This window comes from Typopeltis vanoorti, chromosome 23 (assembly GCF_054136105.1).
Source record: "Typopeltis vanoorti isolate ZY-2024b chromosome 23, IOZ_Tvanoo_1.0, whole genome shotgun sequence".
Lineage (NCBI taxonomy): Eukaryota > Metazoa > Arthropoda > Arachnida > Uropygi > Thelyphonidae > Typopeltis > Typopeltis vanoorti.
In genome coordinates this window covers 75,627,457-75,651,745 of record NC_143571.1, presented here as the reverse complement: position 1 = coordinate 75,651,745, position 24,289 = coordinate 75,627,457, and the positions used below count along the sequence as shown (strand labels likewise).

At 35.3% G+C, this 24,289-nt stretch overlaps 1 protein-coding gene and 1 non-coding gene across 2 annotated transcripts in view; both read right to left on the bottom strand.

Moving 5' to 3' along the window:
* The window catches only part of LOC150094001 (ecdysteroid-phosphate phosphatase-like), a 136,594-nt gene that overhangs the window by 99,811 nt on the left and 12,494 nt on the right, over positions 1–24,289 (bottom strand). Inside the window, exons 2-3 of the mRNA XM_090412935.1 lie at positions 19,524–19,651; positions 4,379–4,501 (exon numbers count right to left, since the gene is read on the bottom strand). Of these exons, the coding sequence (XP_090269061.1) occupies positions 4,379–4,501; positions 19,524–19,651 (251 nt within the window). The remainder of the gene's footprint in view (positions 1–4,378; positions 4,502–19,523; positions 19,652–24,289) is intronic.
* LOC150094002 (U6atac minor spliceosomal RNA) lies at positions 13,121–13,240 on the bottom strand. Its single transcript, XR_016550366.1, has one exon. It is a non-coding gene; the product is annotated as a U6atac minor spliceosomal RNA (small nuclear RNA).

Below are 24,289 nucleotides of genomic sequence, written 5' to 3'. Positions count from 1 at the left end.
TGCAACATATGGTTTTGCTTGAGTCTATACAGCATAGTTTCTGTAAGAGGGAACATGTCATTCATTAGTCAATGCTATTTTTATTCCAGCTGTCTCTAATTGCACTATTTGTTGAGAATTACACAGATTGCAAAAGCCTCTGTACAGTACCTAATTCAGGGATACAATAAAACTAAATTTGATACTATAACTACTTGTGTGATATGGGCAGACATAAATTTAACGAAGATAAAATTTGATTTTTAAGTCCCATGGTGAAAAATACATTTAAAAAAAAAAATGAAGGGTTACTAGAAATTGTAGACCGTGTTCAACAAGGGTTACTACAATTTGTACACCGCGTTATATCGAAACCGCATTGTATAAATACCGCGTTACACAAGGATTACCTGTATTTTATTTTGGATAATGTTTTATACAGCATGATAGGATGTCATGCTGGGTGGGGTGTTGCCTGGTTAAACAAGATTTGCAGGTACTCTGTCAAGGACCAAGATAAATAGCAAAAAGTACTCCAGAAACTCCAACTCAACATGAACAGAATTTATTTTATCTAAATATGTGTATAAATATGCATAGAGAAATATTTACCCAGGTAAATGATGATACTGATGACTAGTTCATGTTCTGAACAGAAATTTAGCAAGTGCACTTACCATTATCATTACCTTTGATATCTCTAATGACTCAAAGAATCTTTATTAAGTCATTAGATATGACTAATGCTCTCTCTCTCTCTCTCTCTCTCTTTAACGACTTTTAAACTCTTCTACTTCTTTCTGGAACCTTCTGTGGAAACACAGGTATAAAAAGGATTACCGTACAATTTCCTAGTTTGAAATTTTCCATTTAAAAAGTTTATATTCATGCTGCTGTTGAATAATAGAGCTACGTTTCATTTCCCAGATCACTATTTCCCAAATAGTGATTTGAGTAAGGAAATCATATTAATTCAGCAGAATCTCACTTGTTTTTCTTTTTCCATTCTTTTTAGTTTGTGGCTTGAGCCAACACAAAGCTCAATTTGGTAGGCTGAATCTAAAATTGCCAGCCCACTTTCATCTGTTTGGTATTCAGGATGAATAACTATGAATGAGATGCATCCTGGGAAAGTGACAATTAGATAAAGGGTTAAAGCCTGGACAGTTGTCTGCATTTCTTACATGTTAAATGGTCTCCCAATTAACTGGCTGTTATTATCGCAGGTGCAACTTTGCCAAAATATACATAGAAAAAAATTTATATTCAACTTTCCATTTATATGTCACACATGATTATTACTAAACTTATTACTAAAGCTATATAAAGTGGATAAATAAGAATTCTGCAACAAGAACTGATGGTTTATCAGCAAGGATGATAAAAGTGTTCAGCGGAACTGGCTATTCCATTGATCAGGCTGTTTAATATGAGTCTCAGAACAGAAAAGATTCTGCAGGAATGGAAAGAATGTATCGTAATTCCATCACAAGGGTAATGCAAAGATTGATGTATCCAATTATCGATCAATTAGCATCTCAGGAGTGGTGGTGGTGAAGATTTTGTAAAAATTGGTTAAGGCTCACATTCTGACATGGATTGACAGTGAAGCTCTACTTTGCAATGAGCAACATGGGTTTAATAAGGGAAGGTCGTGTTTTAGCAACTTGCTCACATTCTGAACTATACACCATGACACGTTTGGATTTTATTATTATTATTAATAATAATAATAATTTTGCTGCATGGTAGGCTGTTGCAGAAACTGGAGAATATGGGTTTGGATTATAGAATATTAGCATGGATAAAATGATGGTTGACTGACAGATATCAAAAAGTGGTATATGGGGAATGTGAGTCTGCAAAATTTAAGGTAACCAGTGGTGTACCACAAGGATCAGTGCTTGATCCACTGTTATTCAATCTGTGCATTAATGATATTCAGAAGGATTTGATAAGCGACATACAGCTATTTGCTGATGATGCAAAGATAGGCAGGATAATCTGGAATGCTGTTGATATGCAGTACTTGCAGAATGATTTGAATAGGCTGAAATTATGGGCATGGGAAAATGGATGTCAGTTCAATGTCAGTAAATGTAAAGTCATTCACTTCAGTATGATTAGATATCCAATGTCATATTATATTGGTGGGATTATTCTTGAAAAAACTGATGAGGCTAGGGATCTTGGCATGTTAGTAGATAAGAAGATAAGTTCAGGGGCCATGTAACAAAGATTGCAAATACAACTCAAAAGATAACTGCAATTCTGAAACAAATGTTCACATGTAAAGATAAGGATATCATTTTAACTCTTTACAAGGCCTTGATAAGACCCCAGTTGGACTATTGTTCACAGGTCTGGTCTCCTGGTTTCTGTTGTGATTCTGATATATTGGAGAGAGAGTGCAAAGGAGAGTGTTAAAAATGATATCAGGTTTACGGAATACTGATTATGAAGACATTGAGAATTTGTAGGCTGCAGACACTAGCAAACAGGAGAAAGAGGGGTGATATGATTAAGATTTACAGACTTCGGAAAGGATTATAGAGAATTTCAGTAGATGGAAATTTTCATTTCACGGAGGGTGGGGAAAGGATGCAAGCATATCCTTAGAAATTGGGGATGAGGGGTAGATTTTTCTCTCATAGAGTAGTGCCTGATTGGAATGATTTGCAGTTGGATGTTGTGCATGCAAGTATCATGTATAAATTCAAGAACATGCATGACAGCTGGTGAAAATACTATGGCCTCTGTTGATGAGTTACTGACTCCCTGAAGGTCTCTCTTATTAATAATAATATTTTGTAGGTGCCAATCTGAAATTTTATGCTGCTGTTTTCTTGAAGAATTAGAGAATACACTCATCTTTTCGGGTAAGATCATCGGTACTATTACCGTGTACTTTCATTTTGGAAAAGAACTACTCAAAAATATGAGGGTGGTCTGAAAAGTTCTCGGCATAACAATGAAAAAACGAATTTATAATTTCGAAATTATTTTTTTCAACATAATCTCCCTTAAGACTAATACAGTTATTCCAGCCATGCTCCAGGGCCATTGTCCTGTCCCTGTAGTGGTTCTCAGTAAGATCTGCAAAATATCCCCTACAGCTGCAATCACCTCTTGATTTGAAGAAAAACACTGACCAGCGAGGAAGAATTTTAGTTTTGGGAAGAGATAGAAGTCAGAGGGAGCCAAATCTGGAGAACAAAGGTGGATGTTCCAACAATTCATAGTGCAGATCCCTTAATTTTCCCATTGCCAAAACACCTTTGTGGGCAGGTACATTCCTGATGAAAGATGATTTTTTTTCTTCTTCTTCAAACCGGGTCTTTTCTCGTCAATGAAAAAACCCATTTCTTAATTGTCAAAAAAAAAGATCAGAATAATATTCCACTGTTATTGTTTTACCCTTTTCAAGATAATTAATAAACAACATGCCTTTAGCATCCAAAAATACTGATGCCATGACCTTTCTTGCTGATGAAACCGACATTGTTTTCATTGGCACTGAACAACTGGGCTTCTGTCCACTGTTTTGACTGCTGTTTGGATTCTGTTGTGTAATGGTGAATCCAAGTCTCATCTGTAGTAATAAATCGACGCACAAAATCAGTTTTATTCTTGTTAAAATGCTCCAAGTACTGTTCAGAGATTTTCATGCAAGTGCATTTTTGATCTGCTGTTAGCAAATGAGGCACTCATCTTGAGTGCATTTTCATTTGCAATTTTTTATGCAAAATATATCCTACATGTTCTTTTGAAATGCCTATAGTCTCAGCAATTTGACTCACCGGTCATCCAATACCATATCGTGCACTTGATCAATGATTTCTGGTGTTGTTACACTGGAGTAACTGGTGTTGTTTTGGACATCCTTCAAGTGGATCATCTTCAAGGTTGGTATGGCCATGTTTAAACTCAACAGCCCATTTCTTAATTGTCGAAAACGAAGGAGAAGAGTGCCCATAAACTTTTGTGAACTTCAAATGAATTTCTTTTGGCATTAAACCTTCTGTTACAAAGAATTTTATAACCGCATGATACTCAAATTTTATCCATTTCAAGGGATACAGACAACATTTTTGTTCAGACAGCTGTATAAAACAAACTACTTGATAGAATGACTTGCAATTTCATATGGATGCTTATAACAGATATACCAACTTAGAAAAAAAAAAAAATCTTGCCAATAGTGTTGCCACCTATGGTCGAGGACTTTTCAGACCGCCCTTGTATGTTCATAAAAACTGATACTATTTTAAGAGCAACTGAATGCATTTTCATAGCCTTTTATTATATAAAGTTTATACGATATTTGTTGGCAGTTTCCATTTCAGTGTGCTGATAGAACAGATAATTACTTTGTGAAATTTTTCTAATACAAACTTACCAACAAGAGTAGCTTGATACAAGCCAACATTTGTCAATGGAGAATCTTTGGAAAAATCACTGGGCCCACCAGCACGAGAAGGAACTAATAATGGCATATTCAGGTTGCTTCTTTTATAAGTTCCTAAAAAAGCAAGTTGTTTTTATTACTGTCACTGTATTGCAAAATAAACTGATATAAGTTCAAGAGAAAAACAATAAATTAAGAATAACAACAATATCGTAAAGATTGCTTATCAAAGAAAATAACAGCATCATTTAAGCACGAAATGCTGCATGTTGACGTTTAAGTCAAAGAAGAAAGAATTCAAGAATGTATATGATTTTGAACATACAGATTCCACATGTTTTTAAGAATTATGTTCCACAACCTTTATCCTTTATGTAATCTTTCATAGTCAGATTCAACCCACTTCCAACAATTTATTGCACCTACCACTTTTGTGTTTGTAGTATGAATATAAAGTAGTATATTAACATATTTTATTATATTCTTCTTCTTCTTCTGCAGCTTTTCCCACTTAAGTAGGGTCGCTGTTTGTGGTGAGTCTCCTCCACAACTTCCTGTCTTGGGCTGCAGCCACATCCAAGTTTTTCATCTTCAAGTCCTCCTCCACCATCTTTCTCCATCTCTTCTTTGGCCATCAGCACTTCCTCTTCCCCTGCACATCCATCTGCATGACCTTTCTTCCCACATACTCTTCCTCCCTCCTCATCACATGACCAAACCATCTCAACCTTGCCTCCTGTATCTTTGCTCCCAAGTTCGTAACTTTCACCGTTCCCCTTATATAGTCATTTCTCAGATGATCCTTTCTGGTCACACCACACATCCACCTAAGCATTCTCATCTCTGCTACCTCCATCCTGCTGATGTTATTTTTCCTCAGGGCCACAGTTTCCAAAGCATACATCATAGCTGGTCTCACTACTGTCCTGTAGATTTTGCCTTTTAGTTTGATTGGCACTCTCTTATGACATAGCACTCCAGCCATCTCCAGTTCCTCCATCCTGCTTGTATCCTGCATCCCACTTCCTTCTCAGCCTCACCATCCTCTTTCATTGTTGAACCTAAGTATCTAAAGTCATTGACCTTCCTGATGACATTTCCTTCCAGCTCCAGATCTGTCTCCTGGCTGCCATCCACTTTGCAACACATATACTCGGTCTTACTTCTGCTCAGTCTCATACCTCTCTTGTCCAGTACAACATATTTTATTATATTACTTTGCATTAATAATTCCAATATGTTATTATTAATGCAAAGTAATATAATACAGTATAAATAGTATGAGAAATGAGGAAAAACAAAGTTTAATTTGATCATTCAACCTTGCAGATCAATTTCGTAGATCATGGGTTCACTTTTTTCTGCTTCTGTTCTTGTTTTCCTTCCCCCCCCCCCAGTCATGGATGTACTCTATGACAGTGTTTGTGAACATTAAAAATTATTACAGTGTACGAATACAAATGCACAGCACATCTTACAAATAATAAACAAACTGAGACCAAGGAAGGCACTTGTATGCACATGGGTTGTCTGCCTTGCAGAAGACTGCTGTTGGGTGGTGTGTGAGTAAAGCAGTTGTATTAAGTAAAAGCTTTATAATTCAAAATTTTTTCCTTGGCCATTTCAGAATAATTGTGAAGTCCAAATTTATGTAAGATGAGGTCTGTCTGTATTATTATATGTGACATGATTAAGTTTATATTATTACTAATCTCATATCAACAATTTTCCTCCAAATCTGTCTATTACTTGTCATTACTCCATTCTCTGGATCTCTTTCCTACAATTTTAGCATCAAACACCTGCTTTGCTAACCATTCCTCTCCCATTCTGTTTGATCTGAGACTGCATGTCTCAAAATACAACTCCAAGTTATGCAAGCGTGTAGAAAGGGTTGTGTTCACCATACATGTTAATTAATTTTGACGATATATATTAGAACACAGACTGATAAGTAAATAATTATTTATTGACTTATTTATATTTCGCTGGCATTCTAAGCAGTATTTTCAGAGCACAAAAAACAGTCACAGCACACGAGACAACAACAATCTGGTGTAATGGACTAGTTAGAACAATTGTAGCTACAACACAAAGGCTAAAGTCCTAATTAGGTACCCTCTATATAAAAAAAAAAGAGAGAGAAAGCAGGTACTAGTTATGTCTTAAGATAACTGTCTCCCAAATTTTAGGCAAATTTATACAGCCATACTTGTGGTTTGGAGTATGTCTCAAGGCTTCTGTTGATTCTAAGAACAATCTCTCTGACTTGTAAAAGCTCTCTGTGGTGGACCATGGGGGGGGATATTTCCATGGGGAGAACCACAACAAAACAGTCACCATCCCATACATTAAAGGCACATCAGAAAAGATATCTAGAGTGCTCAATAAGCATCAACTATGCACTGTATTTAGACTGTATGTTAAACTGGCTATTCTCATCCGTTCACCCAAATACAGCATCTCTCCTTTATCACATCCAGGAGTCACATCCAAGTTATTCAGTTTCTAAAGATGGAAAACTTCTGCAAGGTAGTGATGAAACTCACTCAGGAGATGGAAGCATTTTTATTTTCTTGTTATCTAAGCCACAATGGAATGCAAAAATACTGATGAAAAAACAAAAGTATTACTCGTCAAAATTTTAGACAAAGAGATATCTAAAATCATCATTATAAATTTCATGATATGTTCAAGTGATATTCAGGTGGCTACTATAACAACACTACATGATTAAGTTTACATTATTATTAATCTCATATCCACAATTTTCCTCCAAGTTACTTGTCATCACTCCATCCTCTGGGTCTCTTTCCTACAATTTTAGCATTAAACACCTGTTTTGCTAACCATTCCTCTCCCATTCTGTTTAAGTGGCCATAAGATTGCTCTACTCCCACAAATGTCAAGTTCCTTCCTAATATCTTCATTTTTAATAGGATTCTACCACTGCTGCCATCTGTTCACTCCTCTAATTTTTCTCAGAACTCTTATATCTCTGGTCTTCAGTTTCTGATCAAGTCCTTTATTCCTAACCCAGCTTTCATATCCATAGCTTAAAACTGGTTTGAACACCATCTTGTATACTTCTAGTTTTGTTTTTCTCTAATTTCTCTCTCATTCCATATAAATTTATTCAACTCACTACCCACCATACCAACTTCATTCATTCTGTTGTGTATTTCCAAATTGCATTTGCCATCCGAACTACAAAATATGCCTAAATGGTGGAAATATCTTACTTTTTCTGCCACTGAGAATCCTGGAGACTCGCACTACACGTATTTAGAACCAGAGATATAAGTTTGATAGCTCTGATTCTAATATGAGGTTAAATGCCACTTTATTTCATAATGCAATCCATATAGATGATGAATAAAAGTGGAGATAATGTGCATCATTGTTTTTCCCTTGATTTTACATCAAACCATCTTTCTATATTTCCTTCAATTCTAACTGCTGACTTGCAACTTAAATATTACTATGTATTGCTCTGTATAATGTTCCCTTTACTCTATATTAGTGTTTTAAAAATCTTTCCTCTGGGCAACTTGTCATATGTATGTTCTAGAGATCTACAAAACTTGTGTATGTACGGATCATTGTTCATATTCCCATGATTTCTCCACTATTTGTATATAGTAGAAATCTGATCTTGACAAATGATTTGGTCTGAACAAAGTAGAGAAATTTCTCTGTAATTCTCACATTCAGCTTTATTCCCTTAGATGGGAACTATGAGAGCTCTACTCTAATCATCTGGAATTTGGCCTTCTAATTAGGCCCTCTGAATTATGCATTGTAGCTACTGCAAAACTTTTATACATCCATAATTGAGTTTTCTGGTCAAATATCATCTACTCCAACTGCCTTTCCACATTTCAAGTTTTTGACAGCTTTTTCTGCCTCAAGTACTGATATGCGCTTCTGTTTGCATTACTCATAAAATGTTTCTATTACTGTTCTGTTATTGCTCGTTTTGTTTACAGTCTTTCAAAGAGATTAGTTCAGACATCTAGGATATTGTTATCTTCCATTTTCATGTTAGCTTTGTCATCTTTGATTCCTTTTGAAGTACTCTTTCCTCCATTTCTAAGTTCATTATCCTGCAGAACATTTTGCCAGCTTGATGATATTTATCTTCTATATTCTTACCGAAGTCTTCCCATGACTTTTGTTAGCTACTTTTACACACAGCTTAGCTCTCTTATATTTTTCTCTGTATTCTTTAAGAGTGTCTGCTGACTTATTTGCTGGGAACTTTCACTATCTTTCTTCTTTTCCAGGACAGCCTTCTTTAATTTATTCTGTCTACCATGGTGTTCTTACTTTTCTATCCTTGTAGATAACTTCACCATATGCCTCCCTAGCTGAATCAATCAGTTTTCTTAAAAGTTTGTCACTGAGAATTCAGGGTTTAGTCCTTTTCAAAACGTTTCATTTTTTTGTTCAATAATGTTTGAATAGTTGAGTCTACAGTTTATCTGTGAAAGCTGCTCAACTTTAACTCTTTTTAAAACTTTCTTACATACTGTTCGTCTCACTGTGACATTCTTTTTATCCTACTTAAAACTAAGTGATGGTCACTTCCAATTTCAATGATGCTTTTCTTGTGTCTTCTCTCAATCTAAAATAATTAAATTTAAAAAAAAAAATTGAAATCTGAAAAAACACCCCAACTCAACATTACCAGAGTTAAAGATCGGTACTATCAACATAAGAAGTCTGAATGGCAAAGAAATGGAGCTAGCTGAGGAATTAGATAAGTACCAGATCAACATAATAGGGGTGACTGAAACAAAAAAAAAAAGACAAAAACTGGTGAGTTATTGCTCAGAAAGATCTCAATCAAGGAAAAGAAGGAGTAGCCATTGTATTCAACACTAAATATGAGGCTAATCTTTTTCAATGGCAGGCAGTCTCAAGTAGAATGATGTGGGCAAATATCAGAATGGGGAACTGGACAATGAGGCTTATTTGTGCCTAAGAAGCTTATTAGTCCAACAGAAGGTTCTACTAAGGTAGAAGTGGAGGAAATTTTTGAGGATTTAGAGAAAGCATCTGACACAATGAAAAAGGAAAAGTAGGTCCTTGTTGGGGATCTAAACAGCAGAGTAGGAAATGATTGTCAGACATACAAAAATATATTTGGAAAATTTGGAGAAAAGAGCAAAGCTAATAATAATGGCAAATATCTGTCGGATTTCTGCTCAGGACATGGACTGCTTATTACTAACATCATGTTCCAACATAAAAATGTGCACAAATTCACATGGAAACAAGAGGCAAGAAATAAGAAAAGTCTCATTGACTATGTTATTGTTGATAGTGATGTTTCCTCCCTTGTGCAGGACACCAGAGTGTACAGAGGATTTGAAATTGGAAGTGATCACTATTTAATCTTGAGCAGGATAAGACTGAACTTCATATTGAAAAGAATAACATGTAAGAAAGTTTTAAAGCAAATAAAAGTTGAGCAGCTCTCAGATGTGAACTGTAGACTAAAATACACAAAGATTATTGAAGAAAAAATGAAAGAGTTTGAGAACAGGAATCAAACCTCGGAGATTCAGTGGCAAGCCTTGAAGAAAACTTTGATTGATTCAGCCAGAGAGGCATGTGGTGAGGTTGTCTGCAAGGATAGAAAAATCAGAACTCCATGGTGGACACAGGAAGTCAGAGAGGCAGTGAAGGAAAAGAAGAAAGCATATCAAACGTTCCTGGGAAAAAAGTCAGCTTGTACTCTTAGAGAATACAAAGACAAATGTAAGAAAGCTAAACACTGTAAAACTAGCTAAAGAAAAGTCATGGGAGGACTTTGGCAAGAACATAGAAAATAAATAAATATCAAGAAGGCGGTAAATATTTTGGACGTTGTTGAAGAAGATTAGAAATGGAGGAAAGAGTACTGTAAAAGGAGTTAGAGATGATAAAGGTGACATGAAAATGGGAGAAAAAGATATTATTGAAGTATGGAGTAATTACTTCGAGAATTTGCTATATGAAACAAGCAGTGATAGCACAGTAGTAAAAAACACAAAACAGGCATACAGTCAGGAATACATATCCATACTTGAAGTAGAAAAAGCCATCAAAGGCTTAAAATGTGGAAAGGCAGCAGGAGTAGATGATATTCGACCAGAAATGCTGAAGTATGGTGGTATAAAAGTCTTGCAGTGGCTGCACTGCATAGTTCAGAAGGCCTGGACAGAGGGACGAATTCATTATGATTGGAGTAGAGCTCTCATAGTACCCATATATAAAAAGGGAAATAAAACTGAATGTGAGAATTACAGAGGTATTTCCCTACTGAGTGTTCCTGGTAAGATATATGTAAGTATACTTGAGAAATGGTTGAGAAGGATTGTGGAAGAGAAGCTTGGTGAAGAACAAGCTAGATTCAGGCCAAACAGAGGCTGTTGGGATCAGATTTTTCACTTTAAGACAAATAGTTGAGAAATCATGGGAATATATCAAAGATCTGTATTTAAGTTTTGTAGATCTGGAAAAGTCATATGATAAGGTGCCAAGAGAGAACTATTCAATACGCTACAGTTTTATGGTCTCAATGGGGCATTATATCAAGCAATACTTTGTCTTTATTTGAGTTGTAAGTCAGCAGTTAGAATTGAAGGAAGTACAGGAAGATGGTTAATCGTTAAATCTGGTGTGAAACAAGGATGTACATTATTCCCTCTGTTATTCATTATCTATATGGATCACATTATGAAGGAAAGTGGTATTAAACATGATATCAAAATTGGAGGTGTTAATGTCAGCTCTTTGCTTTATTGATAAGTATAACATTGTCTTTGCAGACAATGTTATACTTATCAATAAATTCACGAAGTCTGCAAGATTTCTTGAATAAATTGAATAACTGTTGTAATAGATATGGTATGAAGGTCAGCAATAAAAAGACAAAGACAATGAAAATAGGCAGAATCATTGAAAATGTCAACTGCATGGTGAACGGAGAACTTATGGAACAAGTAAAACATTTCACCAACTTAGGCACGATTTTTACTGAAGATGGTAAATTAAATATAGAAATAGACAACAGAATCAGCAAAGCTGGTATGGTGGGAAGTCAATTGAATAAATTCATATGGAATAAGAGAAAAATTAGTCGGAACACTAAATTAGCTGTATACAAGACAGTGTTCAAACCAGTTTTAACTTATGGATCTGAGAGCTGGGTCAAAATAAAACACTTGACCAAAGACTAGAGACCATAGATATGAAAATCCTGAGAAAGATTAGAGTCGTGAACAGATGGCATCAATTGCAATATCATATTAAAAACGAGGATATTAGGAAAGAACTTGACATTGTCAGCATCCAGGAATGCATTAGCAGAGCTAATCTCAAATGGTATGGTCATTTAAACAGAATGGGCGAGGAAAGATTGGCAAAACAAGTGTTCTTGTTTTGGAAAACGACCCAGAGGAAGACCAAGATATAGGTGGATTGATATGATACAAAGTGCCTTAGACGACAGAAATATAAGATCTGAAAATATTGGAGTCTTGACAAGTAACAGACGACTGATCTGGAGGAAAATTGTAAATAGGAAGTTAGTAATGATGTAATTTTTTCATGTAGTACTATCATATCCTGTACACCCCTTGAGGGTACATGGCAGGAATTTGATGATGACGATGATGATGAAAAAAAAAAAAGTTAAGCTTAAAAAACAAACATTAGTGTCAAAGATAAAACAATAACTTGGTCTTTGACATAAGGACATTTTCAAGTAGTGGTAGTAGTAAATAAAAATCTATGGGCACTCAGGCCCTATAGCATAGAATCAAATAACAACCCTTACTTTGCCCACAGTACTGATATACTTATAGGTTTACAGCCTCTGATGTGTGTAATTCACAAACCTGAATTTTCCCTAATGGTTAAAGAATATTAGTCACTAGACAACAGTTATTTAATAAATTAGCATGGTAGCATAACCCATTAGAGGCTTGCCTTCAGGATCTTAAGAAATCAAATAAACCCTTTACCTAGTGTTACTAACAGTATCAACATGCATTTTCATTTCTGACTTTGTTTCTGTTAAGCCAGAAGATTAATGATAATTTGAAGCTTAAATCTGTGCTACATGGCGATGAAGTTGGTAATTTAATATTTCAATTTTTTTGTGCATATTTCACTGCTAATTAAATATTTTAAATAACTTCTGAATCAAATTGAAATTTTATTTTTCAAGCCTTTAGTAACTGATTAAAAATAGCAGAAATGCTTTGCAATAGATAAATCTGCATTTGATTTGAAACAGCAAGCAATAAAAGTGACAAGTGGTGGTTGAAGTAACTAAAACTAAATCACAGATGCACTAAATGACATCATCAGCATTAGGTGTTCAAGCACTAAAGATTTGGGTATTAACTATACTTCTCTGAGAACCAACTGTTCTTGTCTTGGCTGCTAGTGTTCTGGCTTCCATAGCTCAGTTGGTATCAACAAAATCCTTCAGTTGAAAATAAAAATACCTGGATGAATCCAATCTATGATGCAAAGAACCTTTACCAGAGCTTTTAAAGTGAAGGTAAAATAGCTAGTTACAGAAGTTGCAGGATTTTCCCTCATGGAAACTTGGGTTTTTCATCTTGCAAAACAGACAAATTCACCATAAGAAACATAAAAATTAACAGATATAATACACTGGCCTCATAGCTTGAATTTCTTTGGCCATAAATCTAAAACAATAAACAAGCCAGCAAGCCATTGTTTTATTATGCACTGGTGCAATTCCAACAATGTCTATTAGTTTATTAGTCCCAGAGGCTATCCATCTTTATGAAGAGGAGTGATATAGCCTTCTTTCCTTTCAAACAATACTAGTGCTGAATCTGGCGAAGGATAATTCATCTAGCAAGATAAAGTATCCTTTGACCAGATTTAGAACTAGTGCTAAATCTGGTCAAAAGATAAGAAGATCTAGCCATGCACAAGGTGGCTGCATTGCCTCTGAAAGATTACTAGCTGAGTAGTGCATTTATGAAACTGTACTTATGCAAACTGCTGAAGACAAACAGTTCTTTCACTTCATGAAAGTAAATGAAATGGCCAAGTAAAAGAAAGAATAACTATGAAAGGATAACTTTAATGAGTACTGATGGCAGCAAAGTGACAGAAGCAGAAAAACAGTTGAGTTACTGAGTGACTTTTAAATCTTCTTGCAAAATTTTTATTATTTTGCAAGATTTTATCATCCATATTACTGAGACAGGAACTGATGTGGGAATAGAGGTTGATGAATTAGAAGTATTTCAGTTTTTTCAACAGAATTTCAATGCAAATACAGTCATGGAATTAGATGAAATATCAGTTTACATTACAAGAATGTGTAAAGGAATAGGCATTACTTCTGATTAAGCTGTTTATCTTATATCAGTTCTGGTAAAGTTCCAAGGGAGCAGAAGGAGTGGAAAATGCTTTTGTTGCATAAGGCAGGTATGAAGACAGAGTTGACAAATCACAGACTAATCAGTATCTCAGGAGGATTTTAAATGTATTGGAGAAGCTACTCAAAGTCAGAATTCAGGAAAGGGAGGTCAGCTAAGTTAGATAAAATGAATAGCTACATGATGATACTGTTGGATTTTGCAAACATATTTGACAGAATACCACATGAAACTCTGTTACACAAAGTGGAATGATTGGGGATAGATATGAAGTTGATGATATGGATACAAAGATGGCTGATGGATAGACACCAAAGAGTAGCATAATGTAGGAGTAGAATCCAAGAGGAAAGCAGTGACTAGCAGTGTACTGCAAGACTCTGTGCTTGGACCACTGCTGTTTAATTTGTTCATAAATGATATCAGGAAATTATTTGAAAGGAAATATTCAGATGTCTACTGATGATGCAAAATTAGATAGCATAGTAGTTAATCAGGGCAATGTGATGATTTGAGCTTGATAATTTAAATAGGGTGACAGTATGAGCAAAAGATAATGGATGCCAGTTTAATTTCATCAATGCAGTGCACAGCTAGTAATCTTTTCCTCCCAAAATGCATAACCTGAAACTTTCCACATCAAACTCACATTCATTACCTTTTGCCCATACTGATGAAGCTATGGATTTGGAGATGTTTATGTATAGGGAGTTGAATTTCAGAGGACATATTGCAAAGGTAACCAAGACAACTCACAGGATTACTTGGATATTGAAGAACACACTAGCCAGCAGAGATGAAGTTTTCATTCCCGTATGAGACTCGGATACAGCTACAGCTGGATTACGTCACTTGGGTTTCTTGAGAATGAGGAAGTGGTGGAGAGGATCCAGAGGCAAGTGAACTACTACACAGCTACTCTCAAACTTAGTCTCTGGCTGTGCTATGTTGATGATGTGTTTGCTATTTGGTCACATGGCCCAGACACATTGAATACATTTTTAATGCATCTAAATAGCCAGCACCACTTTACAATGGAACTAGAAGCCAATGACTGCCTCTCCTTCCTGGACACACTGATCACACATCTTCCAGAAGGTTCCTTATCATTTTCGGTTTATAGAAAACCCACACACACAGGGAGATACTTACACAAACAATCACACCATCACCCTTTTCAACAATATGGTATCTTAAAAACACTAACCCATAGAGCTAGAGCAATCTGTTCCAATGACATTGCTCTCACTGCTGAACTTTCTCACCTACGTCACACCTTCTTAACCAATGGTTAATAATCCCCATAAGATAGATAACATACTAAATGCTACCCAGAAATCCCCTCTATCTACCACAGAAGACTAACTACAACAAAACTATCACCATCCCATACATTAAAAGCACATCTGAAAAGATATCTAGGGTGCTTAACAAACACCAACTACACACAGTATTTAAACCTTATGTAAAATTAGCAACTCTCATCTGTTCACCTAAGGACAAATGCACTCCTTTATCACATCCAGGAGTCTATGAAGCGCCCTGTTCTTGCCATCAAGCCTACTATGGACAGACAGGAAGAACTGTGGATATCCGCATCAGTGAACACAAAAAATATATCCGACACTTTTGCTATGGCAAGTTAGGTCTGGCAGACCATGCTTTGGATACCCCTGCACACAGGATTAATTGGAAAGAAACAAAAGTAATGCACAGAAGCTTCTACAAGTCAGAGAGGTTGTTACTGGAATCAACAGAAGCCTTGAAACATACTCCAAACTTTAACAAGTATGGCTGTATAAATCTACCAAAGATTTGGGAGACAGTCATCTTAAGACCAAATTAATATTTATTGCTTTTATTTTATTTTTCAAACTTTCTAAGACTATCATTTGGACTACTATTTCAAAACTTTGAACTTTTTTTTTAACCTAGATGGCGCTATATTAGGACTTTAATCTTGTGTTACACACTGCAATTACTTATGCTAGCCCCACTGTTACACCGGATTGTGATTGTCTTGCTTTTATAACAAACTTTGTGTTGTGTGCTCTGAAGATGCTGGATATAATACCAGCGAAATATTAGCTTCTAAGTTAATAAATAGTTATTTTCTTATCCATCTGTGTTCATATCATACCGTGAAATCTATTACAACATGCAATGAGTTGCCAAAGTCTGTTGTGAGTGCTCTCTCAGGTTATGCATTCAAGGACAGATACAATAGATATTGTGGATCTCCCTGAAATAAGTCTTTGGATTCCATGGTGGATTGGTCTGACGTAATAAAAAATTTAAATAAATGATCAAGCCTCTTTCAGCCCACATATCTAACTTGAATCTTTCAGCCCATTTCAACTCATTACAGTGTATTTCTAACCACCTTTTGAAACTGTACAATTTTCCATCTTTGCATGAAATAAAAATATTTTGGTCCTGAATTTGAAGTCAAGTAATCCTTTATTCTGACTGACTGTTCATTGCTCATATGCTATGTGTGGTTGTGTCTGTTGCAAGAAGAAAAATCCTCTCACTTCTATATTGAACCAGGTTTAAAAATCTTTATAAAGTTTCTTCACATTCTAGAAAAAATTCTGACAAGTCTTTCCAACCAGAGAGAAAACACTATTTGATTCATTTAAAAATTTTATGGAATTTACAACCGTGCTAAAAAACATTTTTATTATCCCGACATTTTGATCTTCATATCTAGATCATCATCTGGAACATACATAAATATACAAGACAAGTTGAGTTACATTATTAACTGTAAGCTAGAGAAACAATGATTTGATCACATGTTATTCTACTGGCATGACCTCAAGCGGAAAAAAAAAATTTATTTATAAATGACATCAAGCTAAATTCTATTTATGATGACAGGATTAAACATTCTTCTTACAGATGGTTTTCTTTCAGAAACAATGATGTCTTATTTTTAGTATTACGATTGTTATTAGAGATACTGGATTTCCTACTGTCCTGTTTATAGTTGTTCTTAGTGAGGAAGGTTCCGTGGAATATGCCTTCCATATGTTTGGGATGTTCAGATTGGGGTGGTTGATAATGATCTCACAGGCTTCCTTAAATTTCTGTTCATACCATGTTTTAGTGCGATGTAGGCAGCTAGTGCTTTTCCAGTAAATTCTGTGTAAGGTATTCAAGGGCATGATCTGAAAGGCCAGCTTCACCATCATTATTATCTTTAATGTGTCGTTTATGTTCTTTTTGTCTGATAGGAACTGTGATTTCTGTTTCTCCTATATATGGTATGTTGCAAGTACAATAAATACGGTATACTCCAGGATGGGCTAGTGGAGGGAGTGGGTCTTTGGATGAGTTGAGTAAGCTTTTTAATTTTGCAGGAGGTTTAAAGGTGGCTTTGAGGTTGTATTTTTGTAGTACTCTGTTTATTTTGTCTGATGTTCCTTTTATGTAGGGAATGGTTATAGTTTTACTGTAGTCTGGTTTGTCTTTGTTTTTCATTGAGGTTTTGTAGAGAATTTTGTTAATAGTGTTTTGGCTGTATCCTTTTTTTTTTGGAAAGTATTGCTGATAATTTTAAATTCGTCTTTCAGTGCCTGTTCACTGGAACAGATTGACTGAGCCCTGTTTTTTAGAGTGCAGATGACACCTAGTTTTTGTGTTGGGTGGTGGTAGGAGTTTATGTGTATATATTGTCCTGTATGTTTCGGTTTCTGGTAGACAGTGAAGGAAAGATTGCCAGAGGGAAGACATGTGACACGTGTATCTAGAAACGGAAGTGTGTTATGTTTGAGTGTGTTATGACGAGTGTGCTACACTTGTCACACGTCTTCCCTCTGGCAGTCTTTCCTTCACTGTCTACTGGAAACCGACACACACACACGGGACAATATATACACATATATTGTCCCACCCTGAAATATACCATATTTATTGTACTTGCAACATACCATATACAGGAGAAACAGGATGCACAATTCCTATCAGACAAAATGAACATAAATGACACATTAAATATAATAATTATGGTGAAGCTGGCTTTTCGGATCATGCCCTGAATACCTTACACAGAATTTACTGGAAAAGCACTAGCTGTCTACATCGCATTAAAACATGGTATGAACAGAAATTTAAGGAAGCCTGTGAGATCATTATCAACCACCCCAATCTGAACAATAATGATGGTCTAAAAATCCCAAACATATGGAAGGCATATCCCACGGAACCTTCCTCACTAAGAACAACTATAAACAGGACTGTAGAAAATCCAGTATATTAAATAGCAATTGTAATACTAAAAATAAGATATCATTGTTTCTGAAAGAAAACCATCTGTAAGAAAGAATGTTTAATCCTCTCATCATAAACAGATTTAGCTTGATGCAATTTATAATTTTCTTTTTTTCACTAGAAGTCATGCCAGTAGAATAACATGTGATCAAATCATTGTTTCTCTAGCTTACAGTTAATAATGTAACTCAGCTTGTCTTGCATATTTATGCATGCTCCAGATGATGATCTTGATATGAAGATCGAAATGTCGGGATAATAAAAATCTTTTTTAACACGGTTGTAAATTCCATAAAATTTTTAAACGAATACTGATCACCGTGTAACACTAAAAGAAAGGAATACTATTTGATCCTTTCTAACTATACTATGGTATGGCTAGAATTACAGTTGAAGCAATGAAGGCTATGAGAGTATACATCTGTTAAATGCATGCTTTCCAGCCAGCTTGTGCCTGTTTTGTGGGATGAAAATTCCATATCTATCTCCATATGAGACCTGCTCATTTGCCTTAAGTGGTTAAGCTTATTAAGAAAATTATACTAACAATAAACAAAATCATTGGTGTAAATTGCTATCTGAATAGTAATTTTAAAGTTACACACAAGAAAGAAAATACTAACCACTATACATTGAACCTTTATACTTCTATCCATATGGTTTGTTTTAAAATTGATACTAAGTGATATTTACAAACATTTATGTCATAAATGAATTTTTTATTGTTATTATTATTTGACACCTCCAGGGAGTCAAAAGACTCATTGAGGGAGGGCACCTTCTCTACAACTCTGTCTCCACCACTCAATCCTCCAACTGACCACTACTACACCAACGCCATCTACTGCCGACCACCACTAGTATTTCCACAGACAATCACAAACATCCATGCCCACGGCAGAATTCGAACCAGCAGCCTTTTGGCTGGAGAGCGGATATGCTAACCACTCAGCCAACCAGGTTGGCTAAAAAGAGGAAAAGAAATTAACTCAGAACAATAAAGAATTATGATCATAACATGTTTTGTAAACCTGAATAGGTTTAGTGCAGTACTGATCTAAACCTAATCAGTACCAATTCGATGATGATTTTTAATCATCATCATCGAATTCCTGACATTTACCCTCAAGGGGGTGTACAGGATATCATGGTACTACATGAAAAATTTATATCATTACTAACTTCCTAACTACAATTTTTCTCCAAATCAATCTATTACCTATCAAGGTTCCCACATTGTCAGATCTTATATTTCTATCTTCTAAGGCACTTTTTACCATATCAATCCACCTATATCTTGGTCTTCATCTGGGTCTTTTTCCTGCCAACCTGGCAGAGAACACTGATTTTTAATTCAGTGATTATTAATAAATGTGTGGAGGTGTATAAAGATAATCCTATAAATAAATTAAAAAACATTATTTTTATGAAAACAAAATTACCTGAGTCATCAAAGTTGTCAGTAACCCAGTTCTTAAATGGAAAATCCATCCTTTCACCATGTCGAACAACATAAAGTTGACGTAGATTAAGTAGCTTCTGGGTACTTTCATATCTTACTTGGCTGAAACTAAAAACAAAATTCTTGGATATGAATTTGCAATAAAGATGGAAAAAAAATATCAATACAACTGAGTCATAATTTATATAAATAAATTAAAAATTAAGTGAAGATAATATGACAGTTTGTGAATGAGCAGTTTGTAATAAGTTGCAATGGTCATAGCCACACTCAGAAATGAAAAGATTAAGCATAGAATAGCAGTAATTATTTCAAATTACACATTCCTTTCTTTAGTCAGTCAGCTTTCTCACCTTTCTAGTATTATTATTATGATTGATAGAAACCTGAAATTTAGGGAACTTATTGCCAAGGTGGCAATAAGTTCCCTAAATTTCAGGTTTACACAGAGAAGGATGATAAGGTAATACAGAGAAGGATGATAACCTACAGAGATAAAAGAGTTGTCATTCCATTGTATAAAGCATTGTTCAGACCACATCTGGACTATTGTGCTCAAATTTGTTCACCAGGATTTCAAAGGGATAAATTAACCATGGAAAAAGTGCAAAGGCAGATAACAAACATGATATCAGGACTGCAATGTAAGTGATGAGGACAGGCTGAGGGAATGTGGACTGCAGAGCTTGGTAGATAGAAGAAGAAAAAGTGATATGATTGAGACTTTGAACTGCTGAGAGGTAGTTACAGGGTTGACACTGGGGAGTTCTTTTGCTTGTTTTGAAGGAGTGAGTACAAAGGACCATCCCTGGAAGTTACGAAAAAAAGTTGTGAGCAAGAGTTTAAGGATACTGCTTCATTTTAATTGTGGGTGGTTGCATTGCCTGATAGAGTAGTGAGAGCACAAACGGTCAATGAATTCAAGGAGTAATACAATAGACTTTGTGTTTCCTTGAGTGGGCCTCCCACAATGAGTCTTGTGACTCCATGGAGGTCTGAATAATAATAATAATTCACAGAATACTTACAGAATGTTATTACATGAAGTGGAGCAGACACAAATTGAAAATAAACTGGAGTATGGATAAAAAGGTATGCTGACTCATTGGTATCAGATATGGAGGAGCAAAGTTCAAGAGATTTGAGAGCTGAACAACAATGTACCACAGCACTCTATCTTTGGATAGACAACTGGTGATCAATCGGTTTATGTCCTCCCACCCAAAAAATTAAATATCTCAACTATATTTTCCACAGTAATTAGCATTCTTCCATTTTTCACTAACTGATATCATTCTTCCCATTATTATTATTATCATCCTCATAGAGTCGAAGACTCGTCATGGGAAATATCATTGTTATACATACAGTTCATTATACCATGCCTTAAATACATTCACATTCTCTGCAGACACCACACTTTCGGACAATGCAGTCCAATCATTTCCCACTCTTCATGCAAAAAATCTACTCTTTGCTCACACACCCTCCTTATGCAACTTCCAGTTGCATAAGGAGGGTGTGTGAGCAAAGGGAAGCTTGAAAAACCTCTTCAACTTTAATCTGATAAGAACCCCTTACCAACTTATACATCTCTATCACATCAACTCTCCTCCCATCCACTACACCTTGTAAACTGTATCTTCTAAATCTTGCTTCATACTCAACATTCCAGAGACTAGAAACTACTTTAGTCAATCACCTTTGGACCCTTTCCAGTGTCTTGTCATTCTTTGTAGCCCTCATGTAAAATGAGGGCTGCAAAGATACCATAATGCTTTCTTCCTCCAGACTGCATGCTTTCTTTGTAGCCCTACAGGGCTACAACTTTCTTCATTTATCTAATTTACATGTAGTACACTGAATCTTCTGATCTTAGGTATATATTCAAACAATGCTGCTGTTAAATAATTCTTCACTAGCACCCAAGTAGTGCTGATCTTTCCATCCAACTCCTTATTCTATGCTATAGTTTCAAATTGTCTCCTGAGTTTTTCAAAATCTTGATATTTTCTTTTTTGCTTGCTTACTTCTCATATCCAAAGCCTGAAACATCCTACATCTCCCTCCTGGAAAGCAAACCTTATGTACCTTATTTACTACACCTCTAATAACTGAATCTCCACTACCACTTGCAAATCATTAGTTACCTCTTTCACTTGATTCTTCCACACTCTTGCAATCATTCACCAATCTTCTAATTTCACTCTACATGCACTTCATCTCTTGCCTTATCATATTTCTCCTAGAATTCACTGTTTTGCTACCTATCTTTTCCCATTCTGTTTACGTGACAATAGCATTTGATTATATCTGCTCAAATATTATTGCATTATAGTATCTTCATTTTTAATATGCTTCTGTCATGGATGCCATTAGTTCACTTCCATAATTTTCCTTAAAACTTTCATGTTTCTGTATCTGATTTTTCATTAACTCCCCCCCCCCCCCCGCATCAAACCCTACATTCAGATTCCTGAGTTTTAAAATGGGTTTAAAGTATACAGCTACTTCAATTGTTTTGGCTAATTTCTCTCTTATTCTGTATACATTTATTTATGTGACTGTCCACCATACCAACTTCACTTACTGTTATTTAATTTTATATTTAATTTTTCAACTTACAACAGCAATAGCTCTACATACTGTAATCATTTCCAATACTTTAGCCCAATAAGAGGCAAATGATGTACAATATAATAACTTCTCCCAGCCAAGCCAACTCAACCCCTCTGGCAAAAACATATCTTCCCTAGTTAGAGAAAAGGTCAACTAGATTTCTAGATGATAGCCTGAAGTTGGTGTTGCATGTTTGGGCTTCAGAGCAAGAACTCTAAGATCTCTGGTTTTTGTCTTACTTCCCTCTCTTCCCTTTTTAGATGTAACACAACAGCCTTCAAGGGATGCTAAACAGTGTAGGGATTGTAAACCTCCCACTAAAGGGTATAGCAGTAAACTGGTACTGGCTACTAGATAGTATATGGGATCACATCTTTGATGATGGTAATGAATGACAAGGCCTCCTGACCAGCTAGCATATAATTTATCTGCCTTTACTCTCTGTCATTATGTCTGGAGAGAATCTAAGAATAGTGGACAAGAGACTTGGTTCCATCATATTTGAAAGTCTTTCACACTTTAACTCATCATCATCATCAAATTCCTGCCATGTACCCTCAAGGGGTGTACAGGATATGATAGTACTACATGAAAAAAAATTACATCATTATTAATTTCCTATCTACAATTTTCCTCCAAATCAGTCTGTTACTTGTCAACACTCCAATATTATCAGATCTTATATTTCTATCGTCTAAAGCACTTTGTACCGTATCAATCCACCTATATCTTAGTCTTCCTCTCAGTCGTTTTCCTGCCAACCTGGCTGAGAACACTTTAACTCTTCTCCATTAACCACAATAACCAACATAAAGAAACAGTTATTTTTGGATCTTAAAAAAAATCTCTGACACAAAAAAGTACTGAAAAAATTATTATAAACAACAAAAATACAACCAAAAAATCAATGTAATGAAAGGACTACAAAAAGCACATCAATAACATATGCCAAAAAAAAAAAAAATTTCAACACCCACTTCACTAACATTCATGGCCTTAATTCTAAATGAAGTACACATATCAAGACTTTACTATAACTCTGAAATGAACTTAAACAATTATATTCACTTCTACCATTCAAACAACATTTTGCGTGATTCCTCCCATCGCAAGGGCAGTACACATGCATTCATCAAATTTAACTGCACAAATCAGAAAATGTCAAGTCCAGAATTCTTTCTTATTGCATTTTGTAGAATTCATTTGATGTCCATTGAAGTATTACAATGGTCCAAGATAACCATTGAAGTATTACAATGGTTATCATACTCAGATAACCATTGTAATACTTCAATCTCTGAAGCTTTATTTTCTAAGATCTAAACACACAAATAGTGAGGTTATCTTCTTTGATGGGAGGGAAACTTCAATGTTTATAACTCAAACTGGGATTCCCTCTCCAACTCCAATGATAAAACTGGAAGTCATGCTGGTGGTATTTGCTGTTAGTGATGATCTTTCCCAAACTGTTTATCTACCTACCAGAATACCACATAATTCTCTCCGCCCACCAAACATCCTTGATCTCTTATTAATTGGTTTTTTCTATATATATTTCATGGTTCCATACTGAAAGAATCCTGCACCATAACCTCATCCAAGGTTCTTTTGATATGAATTTCCTCAACTCATTTACTCTGTCTCGAGATTTGTGGCATTACTATAGTGCCAAATGATGTTGCTTCTGTGACTTACTTCATGGTTCCAATCAAAACAGCTGATACAATTCAAATAACAGAAATTATACCAATCAGAATGAAGACAGTCATTCCCCCCCCACACACACACACACATCTTAGTTCTTCAATAAGCAAGTCAAGACTACCAAGAAAAACATTCAGCATATCACAAATGGACTGAGGTCAAAAACTATGATAAGCTTGATTCTTCTGTTGTGCAGTCTTGCACAGTATTTAAGGAATCAAGACTTGGATAAAAGATGAGAATTTAAGGTGGAATGGAGAATGAATGTTTCCATAGTAACAAGAATTGTTTCAGTCATGCATTCAGAGCAACTGTTTGGATTAATAGATCGAAAAAATTATCTAATCAAAGAAAAAGATACAAAAGTCAAAGATCATCCCACTTAGTTTTCTTATGATGATAAACAATACACAGATGAGAGTG